The sequence below is a fragment of the Diadema antillarum genome, unplaced genomic scaffold (assembly GCF_040938485.1).
Source record: "Diadema antillarum isolate AM-2024a unplaced genomic scaffold, OU_Dant_1.0 scf00000015, whole genome shotgun sequence".
Classification (NCBI taxonomy): domain Eukaryota; kingdom Metazoa; phylum Echinodermata; class Echinoidea; order Diadematoida; family Diadematidae; genus Diadema; species Diadema antillarum.
In genome coordinates this window covers 4,238,126-4,265,952 of record NW_027270904.1, presented here as the reverse complement: position 1 = coordinate 4,265,952, position 27,827 = coordinate 4,238,126, and the positions used below count along the sequence as shown (strand labels likewise).

General features: G+C 35.8%; 1 protein-coding gene across 1 annotated transcript in view; it reads right to left on the bottom strand.

The window, feature by feature from the left end:
- Positions 1–27,827, bottom strand: part of LOC139724903 (aminopeptidase N-like) — a 76,432-nt gene that overhangs the window by 41,390 nt on the left and 7,215 nt on the right. Inside the window, exons 2-7 of the mRNA XM_071636031.1 lie at positions 24,521–24,781; positions 20,819–21,388; positions 11,077–11,350; positions 8,263–8,383; positions 4,378–4,532; positions 1,137–1,250 (exon numbers count right to left, since the gene is read on the bottom strand). Of these exons, the coding sequence (XP_071492132.1) occupies positions 1,137–1,250; positions 4,378–4,532; positions 8,263–8,383; positions 11,077–11,350; positions 20,819–21,388; positions 24,521–24,666 (1,380 nt within the window). The 5' untranslated portion in view covers positions 24,667–24,781. The remainder of the gene's footprint in view (positions 1–1,136; positions 1,251–4,377; positions 4,533–8,262; positions 8,384–11,076; positions 11,351–20,818; positions 21,389–24,520; positions 24,782–27,827) is intronic.

Here is a 27,827-nt window from a genome sequence, read left to right as displayed (position 1 = left end):
CTAAAATAAAAAAGTCATGAAATATGCAGAATATAGAGTATTACTATGTTAACATTGGAAGATCACTTGTCAACACTGCAGCTATGTTCATGAAATTTACGTTATTTACGTCTATGTAGGGCAATTTGTCAATCAGTTGCAATGAAAACATCTCGACGGAAGAATTTGATAAATTTCAATAATTATGCAGTACCCGCTGCATGCAATGAGGATTAGAACCAACACTTGCTGCCGGGCAGAAGCTTGGTGGTGTAGCGGAGATGACGCCTGTCCGGAGATCAGGAGGTCATAGGAGGAGGTCTTGCTTGAGCATGTACTCCCATGACTTCTTTCATCATGGCTACTTCTAAAACACTGATCAAGTCAGTGCTTACTAATGTCAATGTAGGGCAATTTGTCGGTCAGTTGGAATTGCAGCTATATAGGTATTTGTCTGAAACATGCACAGTCAATGCACAGAAAATGATCCCAGTATTGCCACAAGAGGGCGCTTCCACCATTATCCTAAAAGATCAACAAAGCCCAGCATATCGCAGTTTGATCGCGTCAAGTCTTCTCTAGTTATTGTATCTTGAGCATTTTAGAAGCTTGAAGGGTTGCAGCCACCATTGCTATGGTCACCACTATAAAGTGTTGAACATGTCCAAGACTTTTGCAGCAAACACTTCATATCGGTTTCATTTTATATATGTATTTTTCTCAATCCCTCAAGAATAAACAAGAAATGTATCAAAACAAAAATGTAAAAAAATGTAACAGCTATAAGCAGTATGATTTGTCATGGTGGGAGATGTGATTATTCTAAGTTGCACAAATGTATAGTCTTTTGAGTCTGAAACCTTTGACGAAACCATGACAGCACATTGGCCTGTATTTATGAAGGTGGTTTTAATAAAAACCGTGGCCGAAATTAATTACCAGTAGTCTATGGACTGATATAAGTGTGAAATAGGCATACCTTTCACATCTCTATATCAACACACAATTATTTTATTGAATATATCTGTTGGCACGATCAATCTATCACATGCACTTATGCAGAAAGAATTTGCATAAACCATGGACTAAATCTAAACCACCTTAAATACGGACCAGTGTGCCTGGCTGATAACATAGTAAATCTCAATGCCTCTTACCATTCCCCATTCCGGTTCCGTGGCGTTGACTCCAAGGTACTCAACGTAGGAGGCAAAGCCCTCATTCAACCACGTATCATCCCACCACTTGAGAGTGACCAGGTTGCCAAACCACTACAAAGAACAACAATGACAGAAAAACAACAACCAAAATTGTAAACAATGATACAAATGAAGACAAAACAAAAAATAACAAAAAACGACTATATGTCACCCTGCACCTCAAAACAAACAAAAAGTCGCCAGACATGAATCTTTAGTGAAGACCATATTCTGAAAGAGCAGACTTTAAGCTTTAAAATGATGTATAGCTCAAATCAAATGGACTCTCCTAACCTATCTAAATATTGGAAAGAAAGCACAAACTCAGGAAAAGTGTGAACTGAGAAAAGAGGCTCTGAAGTACAGTGTCTATTCAAGCGCTTAATCTTTACCAAACTGTGCTGGCTGTGCGATGAATGAGACAAAAAACAGGAAGTAAACCACCAGAGTAACAACAATGAAGGGATTATCAGATTAAACCGAAATTAAGCATGCCTCATTAACACATTCTGTCCATAATTAATGCCAACTTTCAAAGCAGTAGCACTATCCTTTCAAAAGTTATTAGAGTTGAAAGTGAAGAGTGTGGACAAGGTTTTTCAGAAATGAAAAGGGGATTCTAAAGACACACTTAATCACACTATTCTACCAAAAATGTTCGAGATAAACTGCTAAAAAAGACACACTTTCCTGCCCGTTTTATGATACCAAATTTTAGCATAATGTACAAGAAGACCCGCTCTTTCAGAAAATATGAAAAAGTCAAGTTCGGCTAGGTTGACCCATTTCACTTATTTTCAGTCCTCACGCAAAATCAGTGTGTGCGAATTTATGTTCGTTTTGAGGTGCACGGTCACATATGTACATCTATATGTAAATTCATTACTCATCCATTAAATTTGATTTTCTTTGAGGGATCCAGTGCATTACAAGTTTCACTTTTCAGTGGGTCTTCCATTTACTGCTGAACATGATAGATATTTGTAAAGTCTTGTAAGATCAAATGCACGTTACAATACTACTACACATACTCATAGTACTTTATTCTCTGGTACCGTTGCGCATATACCGGTATACATATACATATAAATGTATGGAATATAAACTACATTATATTATGACACTACAGTATGTTATGCCATTTGTGTAATACCTTACTGCCATCCCTCTTCAAACGTTCTCTAATTGCCTTAGCTATCGACAAGTTTCAGCAGCATTTACTTGACACAGTGACCAACAAAGTTACAGTAAGCAGGTCACTCTGCTGCTGTGCGGTCAGTGTGCACACCTGTCAGTTGTCCAGTGGAAACTAACTCAGTGGTCACTGGTCGAGATTAGGCAGGTGCTCGCTATACACTAGTTCTAAAGTGCACTTTCCGTGTGGGGGATTTGCATGAGGTGCACAGACTCCAAATCTCCTGCTTTGAGGCCATTTTGTCAAAATCTCACACTCTTTGGTTGAGGTTTAATTCCTTCCACTCTAGCTGCATATTTCCCACTCAAGATGTATTTTCTCTTGTTCAAAATTTAGATGTGTCCCTCCAAAATTTAGTTTTAATTGTCGTATATTAAAAAAATTAAGGCTATAGGACAAGATAGCACCAGAGACCATCTACAACCCTAGAGCTTTCAGATCATAACCACAGGGGATGTTTTGCTTTGCATTCGTGTGAGTATATGTTCCCGCACAATCAAGTCTACAGTATAGCAACTAAGGGATTTCAGTGGAAGAATCTCCTGTTTAACCTGTATCTGCCGATCTACAGGATATCCTATTGTTCACGCAAATGCAATGCTGCAAACACCAATCTACAAGATAATCCATACTAGAAACGGCTTGGATGATGATACATCTAACAGAATAAGTCTACATCTACATAAGATCAAACACTGCCGTACACATGCGTACTTTACTGTAGTCCCATCCATAGCATTTAAGAGTTAGACCACACTAGCCCACAGCCATCTATCTGGATCTGGATCTGGATCTGGATCTGGATGAATACGCTGAAAAACTCTTGATAGAGTATCACTCAGCACTGTGGTGTGATGTGCAGCTAATCACAACGGAGGTGACGCTGGAGCACTTCTTTAAATGTGTCAAATTTATGAATCTGCTTTATATTACTCGGCAGATTATTCCAATCCTTCGCTGTTCTATGGAAGGAGTTGGTGAGAGCAGTTGAAGAACCGTGTGAAGTAGAATAATTATCAGGATGATAACTTTGGGTTGTCATACCTCTCGGTGCTTGAGCGGGGCTGATATAATCCTTGAGCTTTAAATCTGTTTTCATTCAATATATCTTCACATTTGTAAGCATATTATAACGTACAAGTTATATATAATTGAACAGCTAATATCAAGAAGATTTCAAAATTGATAATTGTTTACCTGTATAAACATTAAGACATACCTGCCAACCTTGAGACTTGATAAATCTGAACAAACAAAGAAAAATTATTTAAAAATCTGAACTTTCACAAACTTCATATACCTAACTTTTAACAAATATTTTCAAAAAATCAGAACACACTGAAATGAATGCATTTTCTTTCAGTGAAAAATCTGAATATTCAGACTAAATCTTAACAGTTGGCAGGTATGCTAAAAATATTTTTCATACTTGGTTTCTTGAATAAGGAATATGATTATTTATAAATGTGTAATTCAAACATAAATATTCATATCATCTGACCTTAAAATTCATCACATAATGCTGATTTACATCTTATATCAAAAAACACTAATTTCTCTTTCAAGTGATATGTAATTTTCCATAGTTTTCTTCTCATAAGTGTCAGTGACATCACCTTGAATTTGAGACAGCCCAGTTCTGTGAATGTGCATGAAATAGCCTCCGGCACCAACAGCTTATAAACTGCATTAAGCAACTGGCAGATATGGGTTAAGAGATATTTGGGGTTGGAGTATCTGGTGGGGTGGGGGCTATAATAGGCAGGTGGATGGTAATAGACAGGTGGTAGATACAGAGCAGGGAGGCATTTCATAAAGCTATTCTTAAAGTTACAAACGACTTAAGAATGACTGGTGATCAGTTATGATGTGCTTTACTGACCAGAATTTCAATCATTCAGCACAATAACTGATCACCAGTCGTTCTTTAGTTATTCGTAACTGTAAGAGCAGCTTTATACGAAACATCCCTCAGGTTTGACTGCAATGATTCTGATTAATCACCTGGTGGGCCAACTCGTGAGCAACGATGGCACAAATACTCTGCTTGTCGCTGGCCGAAGTTTCCCCCTCCGTGTACAGCAACCTTGCCTCACGGTATGTGATGAGCCCCCAGTGCTCCATGGCTCCGGCCGAGAAATCAGGTAGAGCAATCATGTCTGTACATGCCGACATGGAACACGAAGAATGAAAGATGCAAGTAAAATATGACGGTACTGTAAAACGAGGAATGTCCGTGTGCACTTTAATTCCGCGATTTTTGCGAGACTCAAGATTCGCAAAATCAAAGTGCACGTGAAAGTTCTTGTCTACACTACACGCATTGAATGTTAGAGGTATTTCACAAAAATTTCATGCCGCTAAAAAGGCCGTCAGCTCCAATTCGTGAAAATTTCATGCCGCGAAAATATCATGCTTTACAGTTTGTAAAATACGACGGTAAGCAAAAAAAAAATGAAGAGATAAGAGTGAGCTAGAAACAGAACACTGGGATCGATAATGTTAACCTGAGAACAGGCTGATTTTCTGCAACATGCATTTTCCATCGACACCTGCAAAAGCGTATTCAGGACTAATCTTCAAAAGGTTAAACATCCTAACCAGCATATCTGAAATTGTTCCGTTGTGTGTGTGTTTGTGTTTGTGTGTGTGTGTGTGTGTGTGTGTGTGTGTGTGTTTGTGTGTGGTTCTTGAAATAAGAAAACAGATGAAGAGTAATGCCAAAAGAATATAGTTCAAAGACCATGTCTCAATTAGAAAAACAGTAATAAACAAAATATGCGAAACAAAACAGACTGAATTGACATACTTTGCAAATACAGAATAGCTAGAAATATATGTTTAGTGATGTAAGATACAAAAGAGTCATCAAAATACAATATCAATACATACAGATATCCCTAAAACAAATGACAAAACACACACAAAAATATGACACAACAACCAATGCAGAGATCAGAGGTATTTCAATTTTGCTAACAATGACAGACAAATGGACACACAGAACAAGCAGAGACAATAAAAGAGAGACAAGCACAGACAGATAAGGACAATGCACAACAGCCAAAGTGTGAAATATGAAGACTGTAGATTGAATGTATAATAAATTCAAGAAGAACCATATTTATATCATTTTTCAGGTACATGAGTGGTAATGACGATATGAAATGAAAGTATGAATTAATTGAGGAAATGCTGATCATCACACAGATCAGATAACCTATACTGAATATTACATTCTCTATGGCATATTATTAGATGCAAATCAAGGCCTGGGGGATTTTTGTCTCAGAAATCATCACCTTGCCATCATTAACAGTTCTATAATGAATTCTGAAATGCCCATGGCTTAATACATAGGCCACGAGGTTCCCACAGGAACTCGTTAAATTGGCAAATGCAAATTTCACCTCATGGTCTATTATGGAGAAAGATAGAACAAAACTGGTCAATACAATCTGCTGAACAACCCCCCCCCCCCCCAAAAAAAAAAAAAAAAAAAAAAAGAGAACAAGACTTTGCAACTTAGAAGGAAAAACACAAACTTTAATCCTGAAAAATGATTAAAATGTTGCCTAAATTACTGACTTAGCAGATAACATTCAGACTCACACACACAAAGGCAACAATGGCCCAAATATGAAATGCTATTTCAGTTCTGGTTTGTTTTATTCCTCTATTTGTACAAAAAAAAAATCATGATAAATCAGCAACATTTATATTTTTATGAGAGCATGGCTAATTTCTTTTAACAATCTCATTTGAACAAGTAGAGCAACAAAGCAAACTGGAACTAAGAGTGTTGATGAATAGAACGCATTCAACTAAAAAAAAACACCGAAGATTGTTTCTGGGACTCATTGTATATTGAGGTACATTTCTTGAGGTTTTCATTTTCAGGGATTTTGCAAGAAGGGAGATATCTGTGAATCTAAATGGCAAAATAATTTACATAATCCTTATATTTCTTGAGGTTTTTATTGTCAAGAATTCTGCACATAGGGTGCTATACATGAATCTAAGATGTACTGTGTATGAATATCTGTTTTATGGTGATTGGGACAGAGGTGATATTTGTTGAATGTGCAGTATATGAACAACAATATAATGACATTAGAGCTAACTCTGTCAAAAATTATTTTGACTACAACTATGATGTCTGCACAGTATGGCCTCTGCAAAAAACTATGCTTGATCTGATTAACTGGCAGCAAAACAACTCTTGAGAATGCAGCCAGATGCCAATTTCTGCTCGTCATGCTTTTGTTAATGATTTGTGGCATGTTTGCCCACGCATGATAAGCTTCCATTATTTTTGCTAACATAAAAAGCCATACGTCAGGGCGCGTATCTAATGGTAAGCTCTTCAAAATATGCTCAAATTATACGCGAGACAATGGAGTACACAGTGAACCTTGGCATTCAGTGCTAACTACCATAGATTACTAGTACTATCAAAGTTCTTTGACTTGTGTACAATGCTATGCAAATTTGTTTGGCAATCACCTCTCAAAGTATACAAGCGGTTAAATCATTCAATGAGTTACACACATATTTGTATACAGATACACAATGCATTTTTCAAATATATATGGATTAACTTTCATTGGGTGAGTCTAATAAATGCTAATTTCAACATTTGTTTTGAATTGATTTTCTGCAGTGTCCTGCCAATGAGAGTAAGAGACAGTGATTGCTATGAAAAATAAAACCTAATTTTTCCAACTTTAAGGACAGCACTAAATAACAATGGAAACTAAAATAAAATTAACAACGAGGCCCCTTCCATTCAAAGAGAAACTGAACATGATAGCAGTCTCCTGTATTCAATTATCTCTCATTTACTGGAAAAATATTGACCATATACTTCTTGTCTTTTTATGTTTTGTATGTATATGTCTAACATTATTGCCTATGTTTTTCTACTTGTGTAATGTTTTGTTATGATTTCAATCATTGTATTCATCACCGTTTGTACATTTGGATGTCGATTTTTAATTTGTATTTGTTTGAGTGCAGAAATACATCATAAACCAAACCACACTCTCCACAAAGTCAATGTTATTAAAGGACAAGTCCACCTTCATATACATAATAATTGAGAGAATGCAGCAATATTAGTAGAACACATCAGTGAAAGTTTGAGGAAAATTGGACAATCCGTTCAAAAGTTACGAATATTTTAAGTATCTGCGCAGTCACTGCTGGAAGAGAAGACTACTACAGTGTATGATGTCATATGCGTACAACTATATAAAGAAAATAAAAAGAGAATTTCACAAAACTTTACTTTTTGAATAAAGTGCACATTTCTTCGACTTGCTACTGACGTATGTTAAGGGTAATATTATTCCCCCTGCCTTCTGAAAGAGAGAAGTGGAGTGTTCTTTTGTTATGCGAGAAAAATGGAAATATGTTGAATTTTCTTTATTCTTTCTTTACATCGTTGTACTCATGTGACATCACAAGCTATAGAAGTCTTTTCATCCAGCCGTGACTGAGTAGAAACTTCAAAAATTCATAACTTTTTAACAGATTGTCCGATTTTGCTCAAAATCTCACTGTTGTGTTGTACTAATATTGCTGCATTCACTCAACCCACATGTCTATGAAGGTGAACTTGTCCTTTAATTTCCGTTCTAATTCAACCAGAAAGCTAAAGATGAAAGTTCTAGATTAGGAGTGTTTTAACAAAACCGCTAACAAAACATATTTATTTGTCAAACTTGTACAACCTGCAAACGTATTTGTCTTGTGATGGTTTCAAGACTATAATATCTATGCTTGATTTCTTTAGATTTTGCTGTCAGTTATCTGTTCATGTTAATTTGGCTGAAAGAGTAAACAGAAAGAGTAAACATCAAGAGCACACAGCTCAATGGATCTTACCCATCTTAGGAAGCGGGAACTTGGTTCCAAAGTATTCGTCAAAGTAGTCCAGGACTTCCACACCTTTCTGCACAGCATACTGAACAGAGTCCAGGGCGTCGGGCCTGGCCCAGACTCGCAGCTAGAAACCCCAGTAAGAAAGTGAGAAAAAATGGAGAAAAAATTTGCTTCATTGACAGTCACAGGCTAAACTGTCACACACATATTTAAAAAATCCCAACAACACACATTTTGACAAAATAGTTATATGTAACAAGTAGAGCAGTGAAAGTCTGAGCAAAATTGAACATATATGACCCTGCACCACAAAACAAACAAAAAGTCACCAGACATGAATTTTAATTTTAGGACACATTCTGAAAGAGAAGACTCTAAGCTTTTAAATGATGCATAACTCCATTCAAATGGACTCTCTGAACCTATCTAAATATTGGAAAGAAAGCGCACACTCTGGAAAAGTGTAAACCGAGAAAAGAGGCTCTGAAGTACAGGGTCTATCCGTCTACTCAAGCGTTCAATCTTTAGCAAACCGTGCTAGCTGTGCGATGAATGGGACAAAAAAAACAAAAAACAGGATGTAAATCACTGGAGCAATAACAATGAAACGATTATCAGATTAAATTGAAATTGAAGATGCTCCTTTAGCACATTATGCCCATGATTAATGCCAATTTTCGAAGCAGTAGCATCATCCTTTCAAAAGTTATCAGACTTGAAAGTGAAGAGTGTGCAAGGGTTATAAAGAAATGAAAAGGGGTCTCTAAGACATACCTGATCTCACTACTCTATTAGAAAAAGGTTGTAGAAAAACTACTGAAAAAGCACTTTCCCTTTCATTTTATGATCCCAAACTTAAGAATAATGTAGTAGAAGGGTAGCTCTTAAATAAAATATGAAATACTGAATATTGACTTGATTGACCCATTTCACCTTTTTTGAGTCCTCACATGGAATCAAGGGGTGTGACTTTTTGTTCGTTTTGTGATGCATGGTCACATTTATACACGACAAGAATATTTCAAATGTTTTAGTATCAGAGCAAAATCTGATTCAGTAGAGGTATTATTGTATTATAATTATGATGAGAATTATAGTTATGTCACTTATGATGAGATTTCACATTTTAGTACCAGTATCATATCATCTGATACAAGTGGAGGTACCATGGCTGCTGTGTGGAGTACATGCTACAATTCCAGCATTCTAGAGTTCAAGCCTTTCCATATATCTCAATGGCTTTTGTGCTTTTGAGCAAGACAATTCATTGACAATGCCTCTTTCCACCGAGCTTCAAAAAGAAATATAGTCATCAGCTTGAAAGATGAATGCTAGTGTGTTTGGATTTACCATATGATGGGCACTATAAAAGAGAAAGCTCTTCAAGTATGGGCTTGATTCCAGCGACTAAAACAATAATTTGTTGAGCTCATTGGGCACCACAAGAGGTGGGCTTTTAAAAGTCAACTAGGTGGGCTTTTAAAAGTCAACTATTATTCCTATCACATACATTTGGAACTTTCAAATTTGCTGCCTTGGTCACTATACTTATTTATGTATTCAGATTGTTTTTTGTTTGTTTTTTATTCTTTACTTCATTCAGAGGAGAACAGAGAATAAAGGAGGCAAAGGAAACCAGCAACATGTTGGTTCCAAAACAGTAACACATCCAGTCCTAGGGCAATTTTTGCTGCAGAAATTATCATCTTTTCATCATTAAATTTCACTACAAATCACTGTAATAGGCCATGTAAGAGAAGGTCAGATGGAAATGGTTGAATCTTCACATACTCAGAAAGACATAATTACAAGTAACTGCAAACATGAGAGATGAACAGAAACTATAATCTTTGAGAATATGTTATGAGTTCCAGGATGAATTTTTGCATCAAAGAATTAAGTGACCACACAAAACCAGCAAAGTGCAGTTTCTTGAACTTGATTTATTGACTTAGTACAAGAGGATAGGGTCACTCAGCAGTATTCAATCGAGCAGTGCACACGGAAGGTTGTCATGATCTTGCTTATAAATGTTGCCAATTTGAACACTAACTGAACTGAGTCACGAACTATGATTCCTTGCCCTCCTGTGTACAATTCCTCGTTTCATCTCTGTACAGAAATGCATACACACACACACACACACACACACACACACACACACACATACACACACACAACCACCAACAAAACATCAAAGCCCAAACTGAATAATGTTTTGACGTACTTGAAAATGAACTTCCTCAATCATTTGGGAAATGTACATGGACATCACATCCAAGATATATACTTTTGGCAAAATCACTTCCTTTTAGAGGAAGAAGGGGACACGATAACTAGTGGTAATAATTCATTATTTGGCATGCAAGCCCATCCATCACTGGTAGTATCAATATATATGCTACAAGCACAAAATTTTGTAGTCCACAGGATGCAGTGATACAGCTCCAAGTCCAAGTTTCAGTTCCCATGATATCAATCTCCTTTAAAAAACTTGTAAACACTTTAAAATAACAATCACGTACACATGTGCATGCAAAAAGCGAACTAGGCATAAATGCATCAAATGTATTCATCAAATGTGTGCATGAGCGAAATCTGACGTCAAATATGGACATTGAAGGTCAAGGTAAAAAAGGTACAGTGGGATGGTCAGTGGTAAAAAAAAAAGATAAGATCTCTCCTGACTGCCCCCACACCGTGGGACCTGGTGTGAACACCAATAAGGAAAGCTTCAGGAAGAATCTTTTGTAAGAACTCTAAAGATATATTTGAAAACTGGTCTGCAAAGAAGCAGCATGTGTCTGGACCACTTACCGTGACACCATTAGTTGTATTACCCTCGCCATAGACGAAGTCGCAGACGACAAAGCAAATGAGATACGTGGACATGGGCACACTCTTGGTGAAGGTCGTTTGGGTCCAACCATCAGCAATTGTCTCGTTGCCAAGGACAGGCATGTTGCCGAGAGCGATATACCCAGGCGCATGAATCAGGGTTAAATTGAAGGTCACCTTCATGGCTGGCTCATCAAAACAGGGGAAGGCCTTGCGAGTATCAGTTGGAGCAAAGAGTGTCGTTGCTAGGTACCTGTGTGGATCATTTGTACAAATTATATCGTAAATGATAAAAGTTGAAGTAAAACTTTAAGATTCATGCCGCTAAGAACTTTAACAGGAATGTTCTGTGTGCTTTAAGACACACAAATGCATTGGTGGTTTTAAATCAGAAAACAAGTTGGAAGACTTCACAACAGTTTTTGTTTCGTAAAATTATCACTTTAAGGAGCTTGGTAATCAAAGTCTGATTACAACAATTGGAATGGCACACACCTATATACAGAGCCTAGCTTGTTTGGCACACCAGTCTTTGAAAATTCTATGCGAATGCCAGATGTAGCTGCCATATATGTGATTCAAAGATGGTTAACCCTTTGAGGACAGTGTGATTTCACTACAATGCACATTTAGCACAGATACTTGCCCAAGTATACTCTGGCCTAGGTAGTCCTCAATGGGTTAAAGGTGCATGGTCCCGGTGTTTTAGTCAAATGCGCATGCAGGTGCACGACGCAAGTTTCCTATGGAGACCTACGCTATCGACTACTCTTTAGCGCTTACGCTGTGGCCCACTTCCCCGAGTCCGAAGAAGTCCGATTCACTGTTGTCAGTGGACGATCACAGTTCGGCTCATGATTCGGCTGAAGGGGATGACAGCTTTAGCAAACTTCTTTTGTGATGTTAAATGACAAGCACATAAGCACGCATCCTGGCATTACTACAGGCTGCGCGACCCGCAGAGAAGACAACAAAGGCAATGTTACTTAGCAACACCTACGCACTTTACTCTTGATGACAGCTCAACTTCGGTAATCTTCGTATCAATGCTGACGGTGATCGGCAGTATCATCAACAGCGCCCTCTACACTACCAGGACTATGCATCTTCAAACATCCAACCACTAGACTGTGATTTTGGACACCAGAATGAATGTTACACTATTAAAGAAATGATGCCCCTCTCACTCACTGGCTACACACAGCCCACCGAATCATACACACAATGACATGGGATTATATAATGCATTTATAATAAGGCCATTCTCAGATTAAGTGTTCAATTCCATGTGAGTAAAACCGAAAAATCAACCACAAAGTAATACATTCAAAGATGTGTTTTCAGTAACTTCAAAACCGGTCAAATACGAAACAAAAAGTGGAACATTCTAAATGATGGCCATTCATTGAGTAAAAATGAATTGAAATAGAGCATCATATATGATATTTGATCACCAATCAGATACGTTACCGCAAATTTACATGTTGTAATGGACTCCTAACTTTGAATTAAATTTATTGTTTTGATCCAATTTCTGTTCAGGAAAAGACATCTGTCCCCCCTAAAGATATTGGGTTTTTCAAGAAGTAAAGATGTTGTCATCCCTTGCTAATTGGTAGAAATCATTTCTGTGTGGTAGGTTGAAATATGTTTTTTGCTGAAATGAAATATAACCTTAAGATTCACTTTGAATTTTTAGCAAATTTCGCTTACAAATAAAGTTTCGAATCCCACAAATCATGCAAAGGGAACGATCCGATCTGCAATTTCCACAGGAAACAAATATGAATTGCTTTCCTGAGGAAATAACTATTGAAAAACATCGAATCGCCTTTGGTAACGTATCTGGTAAAATGAAGTAATAATTTTAGTTGTGTATGAATTAATAAATATCACCTGTTTAATTATTTACCTCATGAATTGATGTAAAAATGAATGATGTAAGCCCAAATTAACCATTTTAAACATTGTACGTAATATTCAAACTATGAAATGTAGTGGAAAAGAGCCTTAAATGTGAAAGCTGAGTTCTTCATTCACAGAATATTCTCATCTTACATCTGAATGTATTTATCCATCTGACTATAAATATTCATTAAGTTCTGATGGATAATGCAAACAAGGTTTAAAAAATATATTTTTGCAGGCACTTAGAAAGAAGTAGGTACAGTCTCTATGAACTCGATATACTAAAAAGTTGTTTGACCTATGGTAACGTATTTGGCTCACCCCTTTTAATGAAAATGAATAAATAATTGTTCAATTTATCAATGAATCTTGAGTAGTTCTTCATATGTAAATATGCAACAGAACACTGAAACTTTTCTCGGAAGCTTTTCATAAACTACTTTTTACTCTTTCAAAGTTTGGTAACGTATCTGGCGTACCGTAAATGAATCTGTCGGTGAAGTTACAGAACAATTTCTACTGAATATTCTTCATTTCAACATAACTTTAATTTTTTATGGAAGCGTAATTCTATGCAGAATTGTTTCATGAACACTCTGTTTTACATAACATTATTTGTCACCGTGGGTGCCCTGAATTATACGTAACGTATCTGCTAAATCTGAAAAGCAAAAAACTGATATGCTGAATCATAGCTTCGTCTTGTAAAATAAACGTTCAAAGTTGTTGCATAGAATATGAAAGTGGCTGGGTTTTATAGAATAGAACTTTGGAGTTTACGAGCACACAACGATTTGTTTGTAAAAACATTTACAATTTTTTTCAGAATTTTGATTATGTGGTAACGTATCTGTCGGAAAACTTGGCATTAAGTTGTGAGACACTGACGCAGAAAGAAAAATCATGTGGAAGTGTTGCTCTTTTTCACCTCTCTGTCCTTTTGGTGTAAGAATATAATCCTGAGGTCCAACAAAACGAAGCATGTAATGTGTAGGGATGAATTTTGACCAGATTTGATCCCCCAGAAAGCACAAGACCAATGAGCAAAATTCGGTCACGTATCTGTGGTAACGTATCTGTGGTAACGTATATGGTCGATCATGTTATTATGCGAGCGATATCTACCAAATATTTCTCACTTGTACTAAACTTTAATGTTGAATCGATGCGTCATTCCGAGGAGTAATGTATAATATACAATTTGTCTGACATTGCAATATCTGTCGCAGTGAGTGGCGTGAAAAATATGTAACGTATCTGTCCAAATAAAAATGTAGAAAACCGATATTTCAAACATTGTACCGTATTCTCAATAAAGAGCTGTTGCACAAAAAATCTAAGTACTTGCAATGTATGAAGTATATCCTCAGGGTTTCATATACACAGGGTCATTGCATAGTCTTGTTATTTTCGCAATGCTGTAACACTAAAGAAACTGGTCACGTATCTGGCGGCGAACTTGGCGACAGGTTTCAAAAGGCTATAAAAAAGAAGTCAATAAAAATTCTGGAACTTTTTGAGTATTGTGATTAGCACATATGATATGCTCATCGTCCATGAAAATGATATTTGGAAAGTGTGTTTGTGGACGGAGAGGAGCAATAAAACATAATTCTGAAATAGCCGGCGACACTGCGTTTTGGGGGTCTTAACGAAGTTTAACAGCAAAATTTTATACAAAAAGGCAGACAACCGCATTTGATCGTGTTTATTTTTAACAAATAAAGTCCTCGTGATATATTATAAACATTTAAATAGCATCTAGTAGGTTTCAGGGAACCGCAAACTGTCATGGAATGTTGGCGACACCAAAATTCCGTATTTGAACGCTTTTACTGAGAATGGGCCAATAACCACTAGTTGTTAATCATGCACATTATGTACCATGCAGACTACATGTATGCATGGTCATTGTTGATTTTTGTTTTTGTTTTTGTTTTTGTTTTGTTTTTTTAGCCCTGAAGTGGCTTGCAAGGCTGTGGTATACTTGCTTTGGTGCTGAGTAAACTCCATAAAATTTAAGTTTATTATAACTATACTTAAAATTTTAATCAAACTTTTATTAGTTATTAAGTATCATCAGTGTAAGGTACATCACGGAACCATGCTGAAACTGATACTACAGAGTTCATACAAAATTTGACCGTATCAACAGAGTTGTTGATCGAGACTCAAAGGGACTGTACAGTACTGGTTGAGGTGGGGATTCATGTTTTGAACATTCCTAAGTGAGATAATGAGAAACCTCTTATGAAATATGAAAGAGCATGTAATTTTAAGAAGGATTCAACGTTTATTTGATGAAAATTGGTTTTCATATGGCTGTGATATCCAAAAGGTGATAATAATAAAAGGCGACAGGCCACGCCTTTTATTAGGATCTCTTTGTTTCATCTTGTTTTTGTATATGGTCAGTTTCACAGTAAAGGGTGTAACTCTGATGTGGCAAGGGTCAAAAATTACAGTTGTGTTTCCATTTTTATCTTTGCCTTTATTTTATATAGGAATGTCTATATTTTCAATATTTTGTCATTCCAGAGCTTAATTCTTTGGCTAAATATGAAAAATGAAGTGAATATTATGGAATTTTAGATAAATTTAGGTGAAAACAACAAGAATGTTTTGGTCACCCACAGCAACCAAATGAAGATAAATGGTGGATGTAATGCAACTTTTCATTTGCTGTGAACATGTATTTGAAATATCAAAACACTTTTCCTCCGACAGATATTCGCTCTTGCAATTATTTGGATGTGAACTTCAAATTCCAAGGTAAAAATGGTACCTGACAAACTATTTTTAAGTTAAAAGAATGTTCTAGAAGCAAGAGCCACTCTAAACATAGCCCTAAATTATCTCTTGGTAACAAACATTTATCAACCAAAATCCCAAAGAAATTCGATTATTTTTGACAAAGTTGAAATTTTCAGACTTGTGAGTTTCGGAGGCTTCACTTAACAAACTAGTGTGTTTCGGAGGCTTCAAAACTGCTAACACAAAGTTCTAGTCTTGTATTCACTTAAAATAATAAAACTACAGTAAGCAACTATCACTACATGCTAGAATAACGACAGGACATCAATAAAATGTGAATAACAGTATACAGATGTACATTTTATGGCAGTGCATAATGTTTACTCTTCATACTTATTCTTATAAGGAAACTGGCTTCCACAAAAGTGAATAACAAACTGTGTACACTTTGAGCAATGCTAAGTTCAAATTTATGACATTACATGAGGCAATATGATTCTAAAGGGAACTGCAACAGTAGCAATAAAAGTACACTGACTAGGAACATCTTCTTCTTTTTTTGCGGCTTAAAGTTAGCAGCAATGCATGTTTCGGAGGCTTCATCATAACTGTTAACATGCAAAAACGGTCCATTTTGAGGTGATATGAAGTACATGTACATTTATAAATGCAGCTGATTGTTTCCAAATACACATCTAACAATATTGTAACATGTAAAATAGTATTTATTTGTATGCAGAAAAAAGACTTTCCAACATATAAATGTTAAGAGACAAAGAAAAATACATACACTGTATTTGCATATATGCATGACTTTGGCAATGCAGAACATGATTAGGCTACACACGTACAGCTGTATGCATTTGTCAAACTTTTCATCATAATGCAGTAAGAATTACCTTCAATGAGTTAGAACTGTAGCTATAGACTTAATGCAAAGATTATGCTTGCTTGCTTTATAAGTGCAGTTTGTGGGATGTATATTGACATAAACCACCCATCATAATTGTTTTTATGTGAAATCAATTTCAACTGTTGATGAGAAAGGGATAGAAAATAGACTATGTGATGGCATGACGGTTAGACTACAACATAGCATTGTAAAATATAGAAAGGGGAAAAAAGGCTTATAAACATTCTTTTGCATATGGAACATGCCTGATATCCCCTACTATACAGTGTAGCTATCAAATGCAGTGATCATGGTCATAGAACAGCAATCTTAAACACCGATCAGCCATTCCATGTAAGGGTCAACTGTCATCATCAAAATGGAGTTGGAATAATCAATATATTGGTGGAGCTCAATAGAAATTGAAATGGTCAAGATCCCATTCATCTTTTTGAATCGCCTGTTGAAAAGATAAATGTACAGTTGTACATACCCTACCCATGACTGTGTATGAATTTGAATTAAAATAAAAAATGTTGACCAAATGTATAGTTCCCTATAATATATGATAGTTAGAATTTTACTTTCTTTTTATGTGATATACAAGTCACCCCTGTTTCATATAATTTAATTTTTAATTTATTTATTCTTCAAAGGCTTCTTTTTTAATAGTTATTTTATAAAATTCCAATTTGTATGACTCCTGTGACAGCTAGGAGGCCTGTTTTTGAAGGTACACATTGAGAAATTGCTAACAGAACTTTTACTGTTTCTGAAAATGACAACCTTTTTAGCAAAGAATTAAAAAGCAGCAAATGTGTTTAAATATCTAAGTTTGTTAGAAACCCACAAGTTTGTTTTAAATAGTATATAAACCCACAGACTACAGTTTTAACCCTTTGAATTTCAAAATAGTTAGGGGCTTGTAACTTTTTCCAGAAAAGCCAGGACTAAACAGATTATAAAGATTTCAATCATTTCAATATTGTTCTTCATGAACATAACTTCTCCAGTCACCCACCCATGTAAACTACATGTACATGTACCCTATGACAACAGGCTATTTATAAGTAGAGGTCTATATGTCATTTATAAACAATCCTATCCCAACCATTACTGCCCATTTACTGCACTGAGAACTACATCCGCAAACATGTCATAGAGTCTCACACGTGTATGCAAAGAGATGTTTCATAACACAAGTTACATTTTGTTTACCGGTAATCAAAAATAGTCAAGTGGTCCATGCCAGCATGATAAAGTACGGAAAATTGGGTATAGTATCAAGATTGTGTTGCACCTAGCATGCATTAGATCTGACATACAGACTGACATGAAAACCTGTCTGAATGAAGTAATCAAATGTCAAAATTCCAAAACAGTACCCTGTGATCCAAGTCACACCACAGAAATGATAACCTGCAAGACGTTAGCTATTTTCAAATTCACTCACAAATTTATTGATTAATTACTTTCCTCCAAATAAGTATTGAAAATGAAAGCCAAAGGGAAAGCTGAAAAAGTCAAGATTTTAGTATGGCAAAAACAAATGCCATGTGAGTAACAATGGAATGGATTTGTCAATGGGTTATAAATGGACATGTAAAAGATTGTGTTTCGAAACTATTACACTCAGATGATAGTGAGTCGAAAGTGTAAAAATCCAAAAGATAGTTTCCACCATTTGCTCTTGATCATGCATAAAAGATACAACCTTAAATTCAAAAGTAATATATTTCTTAGTTAAGTGTATGCTTCCCTCTTGAATAACCATCTATTAAAGTCCTTGTATCTTCAGGACAGGAATAGTGTTCATTTCTTTAAAAAAAAGTGTATTTAACACTAAATAATCAAGTAATTGCTTGGTCTTCATCATCAAAGTGTAACCAGTCAAAAGAGTGATACAAATATTGTCACAACACTTCAACTTCTCTCAAGAGTAAAAATGAGTTATCCAACTTAAGAACATAATGTATCCACAACTACTTGCTTTGTTGCACTACTGTTGCATGATGTGGGCATGCACACAAGCTGGAAGTCACTTTCATTACTCACAATATCTAGCCTGTTCCATTGTTTCAAAAGGAAACCTACAAAATAAATGCTTTTCATACATTTAAACAACTATCTACACCTTGCTTGAGGAATCATTACATCTCATTCAGTCCTAACAGTTATTTGATAGACTTAGAATTACACAATTGTAATCAAAACATTCCATTTACAAGCTGTTAACATAAAATGAAGCCTCCGAAACATCTGGAAAATTAATTTGGTATACCTTATGCTTTTATGAAAATCATGTATGTTATGTAGAAAGTGATGGATAAATTGTGTCTTTTTTGGTTGATATACACTGCTTAAACATATTTGTGGGGCAACATCCTCATCTGCTCATATTTCATTGCTGAATGAAAAGGTGAGTTATGTGTGACACGTCTGCACTGTTTAAGAAAAATAGGTAAATCGTATAGTGAATCTATATTGGTGAGTAAACAAAGCAGCCAGAAAACTGAATGTGATTAAATATCTTTAGATATGTCTTAAGCAATCATTGGGTGGGTGAACAATAAATCTAATTTGATTTTGTCCAGAGAAAATCACAAAAATGCAGTGTTAACATCCGTTTGAAGCCTCCGAAACCACTTTTTCTCTATGAAGTGTATTGGCTCAAAAAATTATTGCAGTATCATAATGTTTTTATCATTTTTGTTGTCTGTCCATGTCTCTTGTTGATTTCATGGCATAATTTAGGGCAGACACTCAAAGAATTTATCAGAAATGTCAAATTAGATGTTTTTGCTGTTTCGGAGGCTTCAATGCGTCTCGGAGGCTTCACGTGTTAACGGAAAATTTGTATTGTCTCCTATTTTCAGAGAGTTTGGTGGATCTTAACTATTTTTGGTCTATTAGGTTAGGGCCCCATATCCTACATTTTGACATATAGATTAGGTCGCTTCTCTTATCTATATTCATATTATTTGACTAAACACTTTGTTTCGGAGGCTTCAAAACTGCTAACGGAAATTTCACTTGATGGAATCAAATTATCACAAAATTTCAAATAGCCCTAGAACCAAGTAAACTTTGATGTAAGTCTAAAGTTTAGCTGTACCTTACTATTTTCAGCATAAAAGAAAGTAACCAAAACACACCCACTGGTCATTACTGTCCATCAAAGTCTGTAAACAATTGTTAACGGAAAATGAAGCCTCCGAAACCTTAAATTTGAAGTCATAGTATTCTAAAATAAAGGGCCAGATGCAAACCAAACTAATTTGGTCATTTCAATTGACCATACAACTATGCTTTTAACATAAAAAATTAGATCTCTGCAGTTGCTGTAGAAAATTATTAACATTTCAAAAATGTTATATAAATTTCAATGCAACAAAATAGCCATTTTTAGGGTACATATGCGACTGTCAAAACAAAACGCATCAATACCTGGATCTGATTATGCTACCCAAGGTGGCTACTCATAAGGTGACTCACATGGGAAAAAATCTTTGAGATCTGTAAATCTATGTGTTCAGGGTGGGCCAAAAGGCTAAAAATTGAAAGTTACACCCTTTACCGTGAAACTGACCATATCTCAGCCATTTCAAAACCGATTTTCATCAAATAAACTTTTGATACCCTTTAGAATTGCATGTTCTTTGACATCTCATAGAGAGGTTTCTGAATATCTCCCAAACGTTAAAAGCTAAATCCTCACCTCAACCAGAACTGTACGCACCCTTTAATATATGCTGTTTTTGTCCACAGTAATAGCTTGGCCATGCTCAGGTAATAAAGCAACGCAAGGTTTGATTTATGCAAATTATTCAAAAAATAAGGAATTCAGTGAAATCAATTGCAACTAAATGGCATGTCAATACTATTGGTCCTTCCATAGTAAAATATGAAATATCATTAAAAAATAAACAAAGAAACAAACACACGAAAAGAGCTGTATGTTTGCAAAACTCTAAACTTGATTTACTTGAAAAGAGGTTGCATGTAATCCATTGTCTTGTTGACTCTGAGCCACAGTTCTAAAATCACTGAATGCCACCATTTTTGGCCACAAACAGTCAATAAGGTATTTAGTTCAACAGAAGGATAAGGTAATCCCCTACTCGACGACCGGTATATAGCATAAAAAAATTATCCATTTCCACTTACCTTCGCTCGTTGTTTGAAGTGAGGTACGAGCTCCTGTACAATCCATACAGTCCATCTTCCAGAGGAGCGCTGAATGAAATGGTGAACATATACTGTCCTCCCTCTGTGAGTTGGTCTATCAGGGGCACCACCAGGTATTGATTTTGTGGATAGAGCCAAAGCTGGTCCATGCGGATGACCGTTCCATCAACGCTGACCAGCTGCGCTGAGGTAAAGTCGATGTTCAGTTCCTTGCTGTGCAGGAGGAGCAGATTGGTGTCTTTAGTGCAGTTCATGTGGATGGTGATATTCCCATAAAACATCTGCTGGTCGTCGATGTCGATCCTGATCTCGAGGTCGTAGTGATCCGGGATCAAGTCACCCGGAAGGCGAAGACTGTCCCAGGGACCGGCCGGGAAAGCGGTCCCAGTTGGTTCTGTCCGTGGATTAGTGGGTTCTGCGGGATTAGTGGGTTCTACTGGATTAGTGGGTTCTGCTGGATTCGTAGGTTCTGCTGGATTCGTGGGTTCTGCTCGATTGGTCGGTTCTACAGGTTCAGTTGGTTCTTGCACATGAGGCTCAGTAGGATAACTGCAAAGATATCACATGGGTCATTATCTGTAATTATTTGGTTTGGTTTGGTTTATTTCTGCATTCAATCAAATTCACATTCAACACAACTTTCAAAGATATAAAGAATAACAACTGCAATGATGATAACAAAACACTACACAAGTAGATATGAAGCATAAGTGATGGTATTGTGGGTGCACCATATACAAAACATGTAAATAAGATACAAATGTACACACAGCAGATATTTTTCCACTAACAAACAGAGAACATTAAACCCAGGAGACTGTCATTCTGAGCAGTGGGTCTGGATATAGATAAGGCCCTATTTAAAAAAATAAAATTAAAAAATAAGAAGCTAAAATCTACCTTCACAACCATACAAATCATTGTAATCTAAGTTGTCTCTTTTTCTTTTCTTGATGTCCTTACTTGTAAATAGTGATATCTCCTTATATTTTAGGCTTTATTGCCGATTGGATTTTTTTTTAAATCACTGCTCCCAAAGTTAAACTGTACCTTTAACTGTCATTTAAAAACTAAATTACTTATGTAATATCAGTATGAATTACTTGTCTCTGTAAGATCAGAGTACCGTAGGACAAGGGAAGGGAAGTTGGTCACAATAATCTCAATGCTGGAGACTGTCCAAAAGCAGTACACTGCATCCTGCCTTTAAATAAACCCCACTGTGGCCCCATTCATACCTGTGTTGTAAATTGTATCAGTTCACAGAAAGGGGAAATGGTTAATGCCCATTGATCACATCAATTATGAACTTCCCACAGGCTTTTTTTTTTTTCAGCACTAACGACTGTCTCACACATCCAAGCAATAGAAGGTCATAAAGATGGTCATAAATTAGTCTCCTAATTGAAGTGTGTAACTTGACTTATTCCTTGTCCCTATATTCACCTTCAAACACAAATTAAGACATTTATTACTTAGTGGATACACCCTACCAGGCTTTTAGCAACTTTCTTTTAATACTCCCAGTCTTTTGTATTCATCCGCAGCACTAAAGTTATTTTATTGGTAACGATATAATAAACATACAGCATTCTTTTTCAAACATGGCAAGATCCATACAGTCTGGTTTGAGCAATATTCATGTGGTCTATTAGTTCATTCTTTATATTGATTTTTGTACTGGAATGATTTTAGTTAGTCAAGATAAACATATCTCTGTAAAATTCCTCACATATGAATTTTACAAGTGTTATAGCTTTAATGTACATTGTAGGCCCATCATATTTCTGTTATTTCCTTGTGGCACCTTCATATCATGATACATTGACCATTAATATTTGTGTTCTGTATGTTCTTTTTATCTTCAATCAAAAGACATGATCATACATTTTTTGTATTCGTATTGGTTGTATCAATGTCAATGATTTTGTAATTTCATTGAGAAAGTGGAAATATGAAATGAATGTGAACTAAAACTGAAATGAACTTATTGTAGGATTCTGATGCATACAAAACTGTAAGTAAAGTTCTCTTTATCTGATATCTTTTCCTAACGTTATGAACTCAGCAAGCTTCGAGGGAATTTTTCTTACAAAATAATCATTATCCTCATAATATTTGGACCTCTGAATCTAAGTTCTGCATATCATAATATATTGAAGAAAGATCACAGGAAATGGCTAAATTAGGCACAAAATAAGAAAGAAACTTCCACAAATTTGAAAAATTTAAGAATGCTGAGAAAGACAAAGGAACTAAATCATTCTAAAATGTGTTGCCAACTGAAGAATCAGTTACGCATTTGATAATGAAGAGGCTTCTGAAGATTCTGGAACAAAAATGCAATAATTCCATAAAGACAATTAAGGGTTCAAATGAAAGAAAAAATAATGCTCTTCTTTAACACTAGCTGCTTCCTATAAATACTAACAATAAACACTGAACTTATAATTAATCATAAAAAGATACAGCAGTCATGTGGTTTTAGGAACTTGAAAGGGTGAAGTAACTAAACCACCTCCTCCATGTCAACACAGTCAAATCATCTTTGATTTATTGCTCCAATTACTCATCATCTTTATTGAGTGCCTGGTTTTATGAGGTAATATCATCTGAATTCCCAAATAAGCTTACACTGGCTAAGTTTAAAAGTTGATACAAAGGCGCATGTTCATAACATGTCAATATGGCTCTGTTTCCATCCACATTATTTGTCTTTATTCCATTACATTGATGGCGGATAACTCATCCAGATCAATTGGAATCCACTTTATATGACAGAATTTCTTTATTTATTTCTTTTGATCTAGTGATCTAAGAGTCCATGTGATAATTTCAAGACCAAACATTATTTACAATTTCCCAATTGGAAAAAAAAAAACCCTCACATTTCTACCATTTCTGTTAATTTTTACTTCTTCTCTGATTTCATTTGAATTTAGATTTGACAAAAGATGCTTTATTTTCCTCCATTATTTTTAGCCTTCATTGATCTTTTGGGCTTTAAAGATATCAGAGAGATCAAATGTTTATTTTTGCAACTTTCAATAATTCATGTTTCTTTTTGAGAGAAATTTGTTGTTTGTTCTTTATTGCTCTATGGAGGAGCACATACGCATGAATGGCAACTTTTTCAGTTTGCAATTTTTACTTTTGTGCCCTGGAAGAGAAAAACAATAGTGTTCACTCATGCATAAAATTTTCCTTTTTGTTGACATACCAGTTTGATAGCAAACTGAATTACCTTCAATATGGTAAATACATTAGCTTTCAGCCAAATATTCTACGAGAAATCTTAAGTTGAAAAAGCGTTTACTTTCTTTTTTTTTTTGCTGAGTGTATATTGCTTTGCATTACTTTATATGGAAATAAAATCATTTGAATTGAATTGAATTTTATGTTTATTTCAGCCATAACTGGTGGGGGGGGGGGGGGGGGGGGGGGGGCTTTAGTATGCCTAACAATACCCGTAGCTGATTCATGAACTGACAAAGCAACGCACCTGACTCATTGCATAACCAATTGAATCACCTTTTCTTCTTGTTTTGAGCCCCCCAGTCGGGCCAACATTTAATAGTTACAGTGTTTTATAACTGAATAGGTCTATATGGTGCTGTACGTGGTGTGAAAGTGTTTGTCTGTCTGAAAGGGAGGCCTGTGATATCATAATATTATACTCACATGCAGTTTTGGGCGGTGGGCAGCAGGCCACACAACAGTCCCACTAGTAGAATACAGGCAGCCACAAGACATGTCGCCAGTATCAGCTGCACCTTCGTTATGTAGATCCCCGGCTTGCGGGGGTACTCGCCCGGCATTTCCAGCATGTCGTCCGATGTTATTCCAGCGCACCTGTTGATGGCAATTCAAAGGGAGGCAGAGCTAGTGCCTTCGAGGATGCGATGAAGGAAGGACTGGGACACAACTGCACAGTGAGACTGGCTAGAAAGAGAACAAAAACACAAAAAATACAGAACATTTCAGTGCTGCTTCAGTTTAAAATATATATAAAACTGAAAATACGGCAATGTATCAGGACAATGAGACATTACGTGAGATTTGGTCGCCTTCAAGTAGGCACCTACCACGACTTGGTTGTGGTTAATATGTAATGGAAACTGTTTTCCTGTGCAATGCATTTATTTATAATACACCGTCACAAAGATATCAATGCGTGCTGATGAAAAAGTAAAAAAGAAGCGCTGGATCTGACTTTCTAATAATTGACACAATGTGTCCTATTATATGCTCAATAATTGATATTAAAACTGGCAAGGTGTTGGGCTAATCAAAGTGTGATGGCCTACTACAATATCTTCATTATTGTAATTTCCAGATATTCATAACATAAATTTACCCAAAATTATTTGAAACTAAACTGTAACAGCTATGAAAATAGATTTGTGTTTTTCGAGCTATAACTATCAGTCAACTTCCTGCTGTCGCCATTTGCCCTCCTTACAGTCTGTAACGAAATGACAATATTTCATAACGAAAGGATAATTTTGTCGACAAAATGATATTTTCGTTAATGAAATGGTCATTTCCTTGATGAAATGACTGATTTCATAACAAAATATTCTATGCGACACTTGGTGCCCAATGGCCTTTGTCTATGGTTTAAACCATGGACAAGATTCAATTCAATTCAATTCAATTCATGCTTTATTTCATTTTTCGAAAAGAACATAAACATTTCACTTTCTTTGGTAACAGAGAATAAGGTTGCATAGTCAAGACAAAGTAAATTGAGAAAAATAAAATCGAAGAACCTTGGAATAAGAAATACGTTGTAATGAAACTTGACTGAAGTGATAAAGACGACATAATGCGTAAGACATCGAAAAATGGAGGGACCCACTAAAAAGACAATGCTTGTAGAATGTGGGCCCCTCAAGTACAGAATGTCAATAGAAATTGAACTGATGCAAAAAGGGGAAGAAAGACTGGGAATAAAGTAAAAAAGAAAAAAGTCTGGAAGCCCTCTAGGAAGATAGAATATCAAACAGACATACATACTCAGGCGAGTAAACAGAAAACGAAACTGGGACGGCGAAACTAATAAAGGGGGACTCATAGACAAGACAGAACGAGACAAGACTTGTACCCCCTTCGTGAATTCCGGCCTTGGTGTCCTGTGTTGATGCCAAAAGAAAACTTTTCAATGCACAATTTGCCACTGAACACCACCTTTTTCTCAGCTCTTGCAAAAGAAGGCCATTACTAACCCTCAAGGCTCCATGCAATGTAAATATCACTCTGACTCCAAAGCTTACCTTAGCGATCCTTCCGAAGACTCCTAAAGTAATTGAACCTTACACAGACAGCACGCAGTTGAGAAATGGCAAAAACACTCTATCTCTCTCAGTCATATTATCATCCATAAGGTTTGGATATTAGCTCAGCTGTTTGCCCAACATCTCGCCTGGGCAATTATAAGAGATAGCAGGGGCAACTTCACTGAGTGTGTACACACCGAAGTATCTTTTTCTTCTTTTCTTCAATCATTTACCAATGGGATGTGAATGGGGGGCAAAGGTAGCCTCTGGGCGGAGTATCATCATGGACCTTGAACACACTGTTGCAATCCCCATAGAAATTACTGGCAGTCTTTAAAGGGATACTTGTAACAAATGCATGTCATCCTGATTTGGGGTAATGTAGAAATGTCAGTAAAAAACACATCTGTAAAGTTTGAAGGAAATAGGGCAATCAGTTCAAAAGAAACAGGAATTTGAAGGTTTGCTCAAATCAATGTGCTGTCATTACTGAAAAATAAGACTCCAGAAATTTGCAAATGTCACAGCAGTGGAACAATCTAAAGAAAATATGACAAGAATGCCTAAAATTTCAAATTTTTAAGTGAAAAATACATTCCTCAGGCTTGTCACCAGAAGGTATATGTTAAGGGTATAATATCATTCTTTTTGCCTTCTGAAGGAGGTAATACTCAAGCGCTCTTTCATTATGCAAGAAAAAATTAACTACATGCAATTCTCATCAATAATTGCTATATGATATCATCTATTATTTACCATGACATCACAAGTTACTATACCTTCCTTATCTAGCAGCTCTGGAACAGAATGTCTTCTTTTCTCAAACTTCACTGGGATGTTCTACTAATATTTTGTATTCACTAAATAGACATGTAGCTGTAACTACAGACAGTATGTTTACATAATTAATTATGTCTCCTTTAAATGCACCCATAATAGATGCAGGGCAGGACTTGAAACTAATCTTTGAGAGTTTCACTTTTATTATTAGTAATATTTTGCTTTAATAGTTGAGGCCTAGTTCAATGTATTAATCTTCAAACACTAAATCCACAAAATGAAGAAACCAAATTTGCATGGAGGATAACATTGTGTGCTAGTCCTTACTAAAAATATGTTGAATTGGAAAGCCAATACGACTGAAGATCAAAGCAAAGCCATAGAAAGTCAAGTATTTACTACTCCAGGAGTTAGATAAGCTTTCAAAGTGTCCTGTCACTCATAAAAAAACAGCAATGAAGAAAAAATATTGACAATAAACTGTTAAGCTCATGAGGAAGAGTAAAGTACGGTATACAGGTGCTGAAATGCTCTGAATATCCTACCTTAATCCTGGATTTAGATTCGCTTTTGAGGTGAATTATTACTAATTCAGCAATGCTGCAAATTATCGACTTTAAGCTGAAGTGTGTAAGATTTTTAAAAATACAAACAAAGGTATAAAAAAAATAAAGAAATGATGTACACCCTGTTGTCATGTTCTAAGAAGAACAAATTGCTGGTTGAGAACCAGAATGGCATTACCACTTTTTTTCTTTTTTCTTTTTTTTTTTTTGGGGGGGGGGGGAGGGGTATTGAATAATTGGTATCATGTTGTAATTCTTGATATTCTCTACATTATGGTGTAAATTTTGAATTATTCTAATTTTCCTTAAAATGCGAAAAAATCATAACCTTTTTCACCTGATATTTGGGACAACGTTTATAGA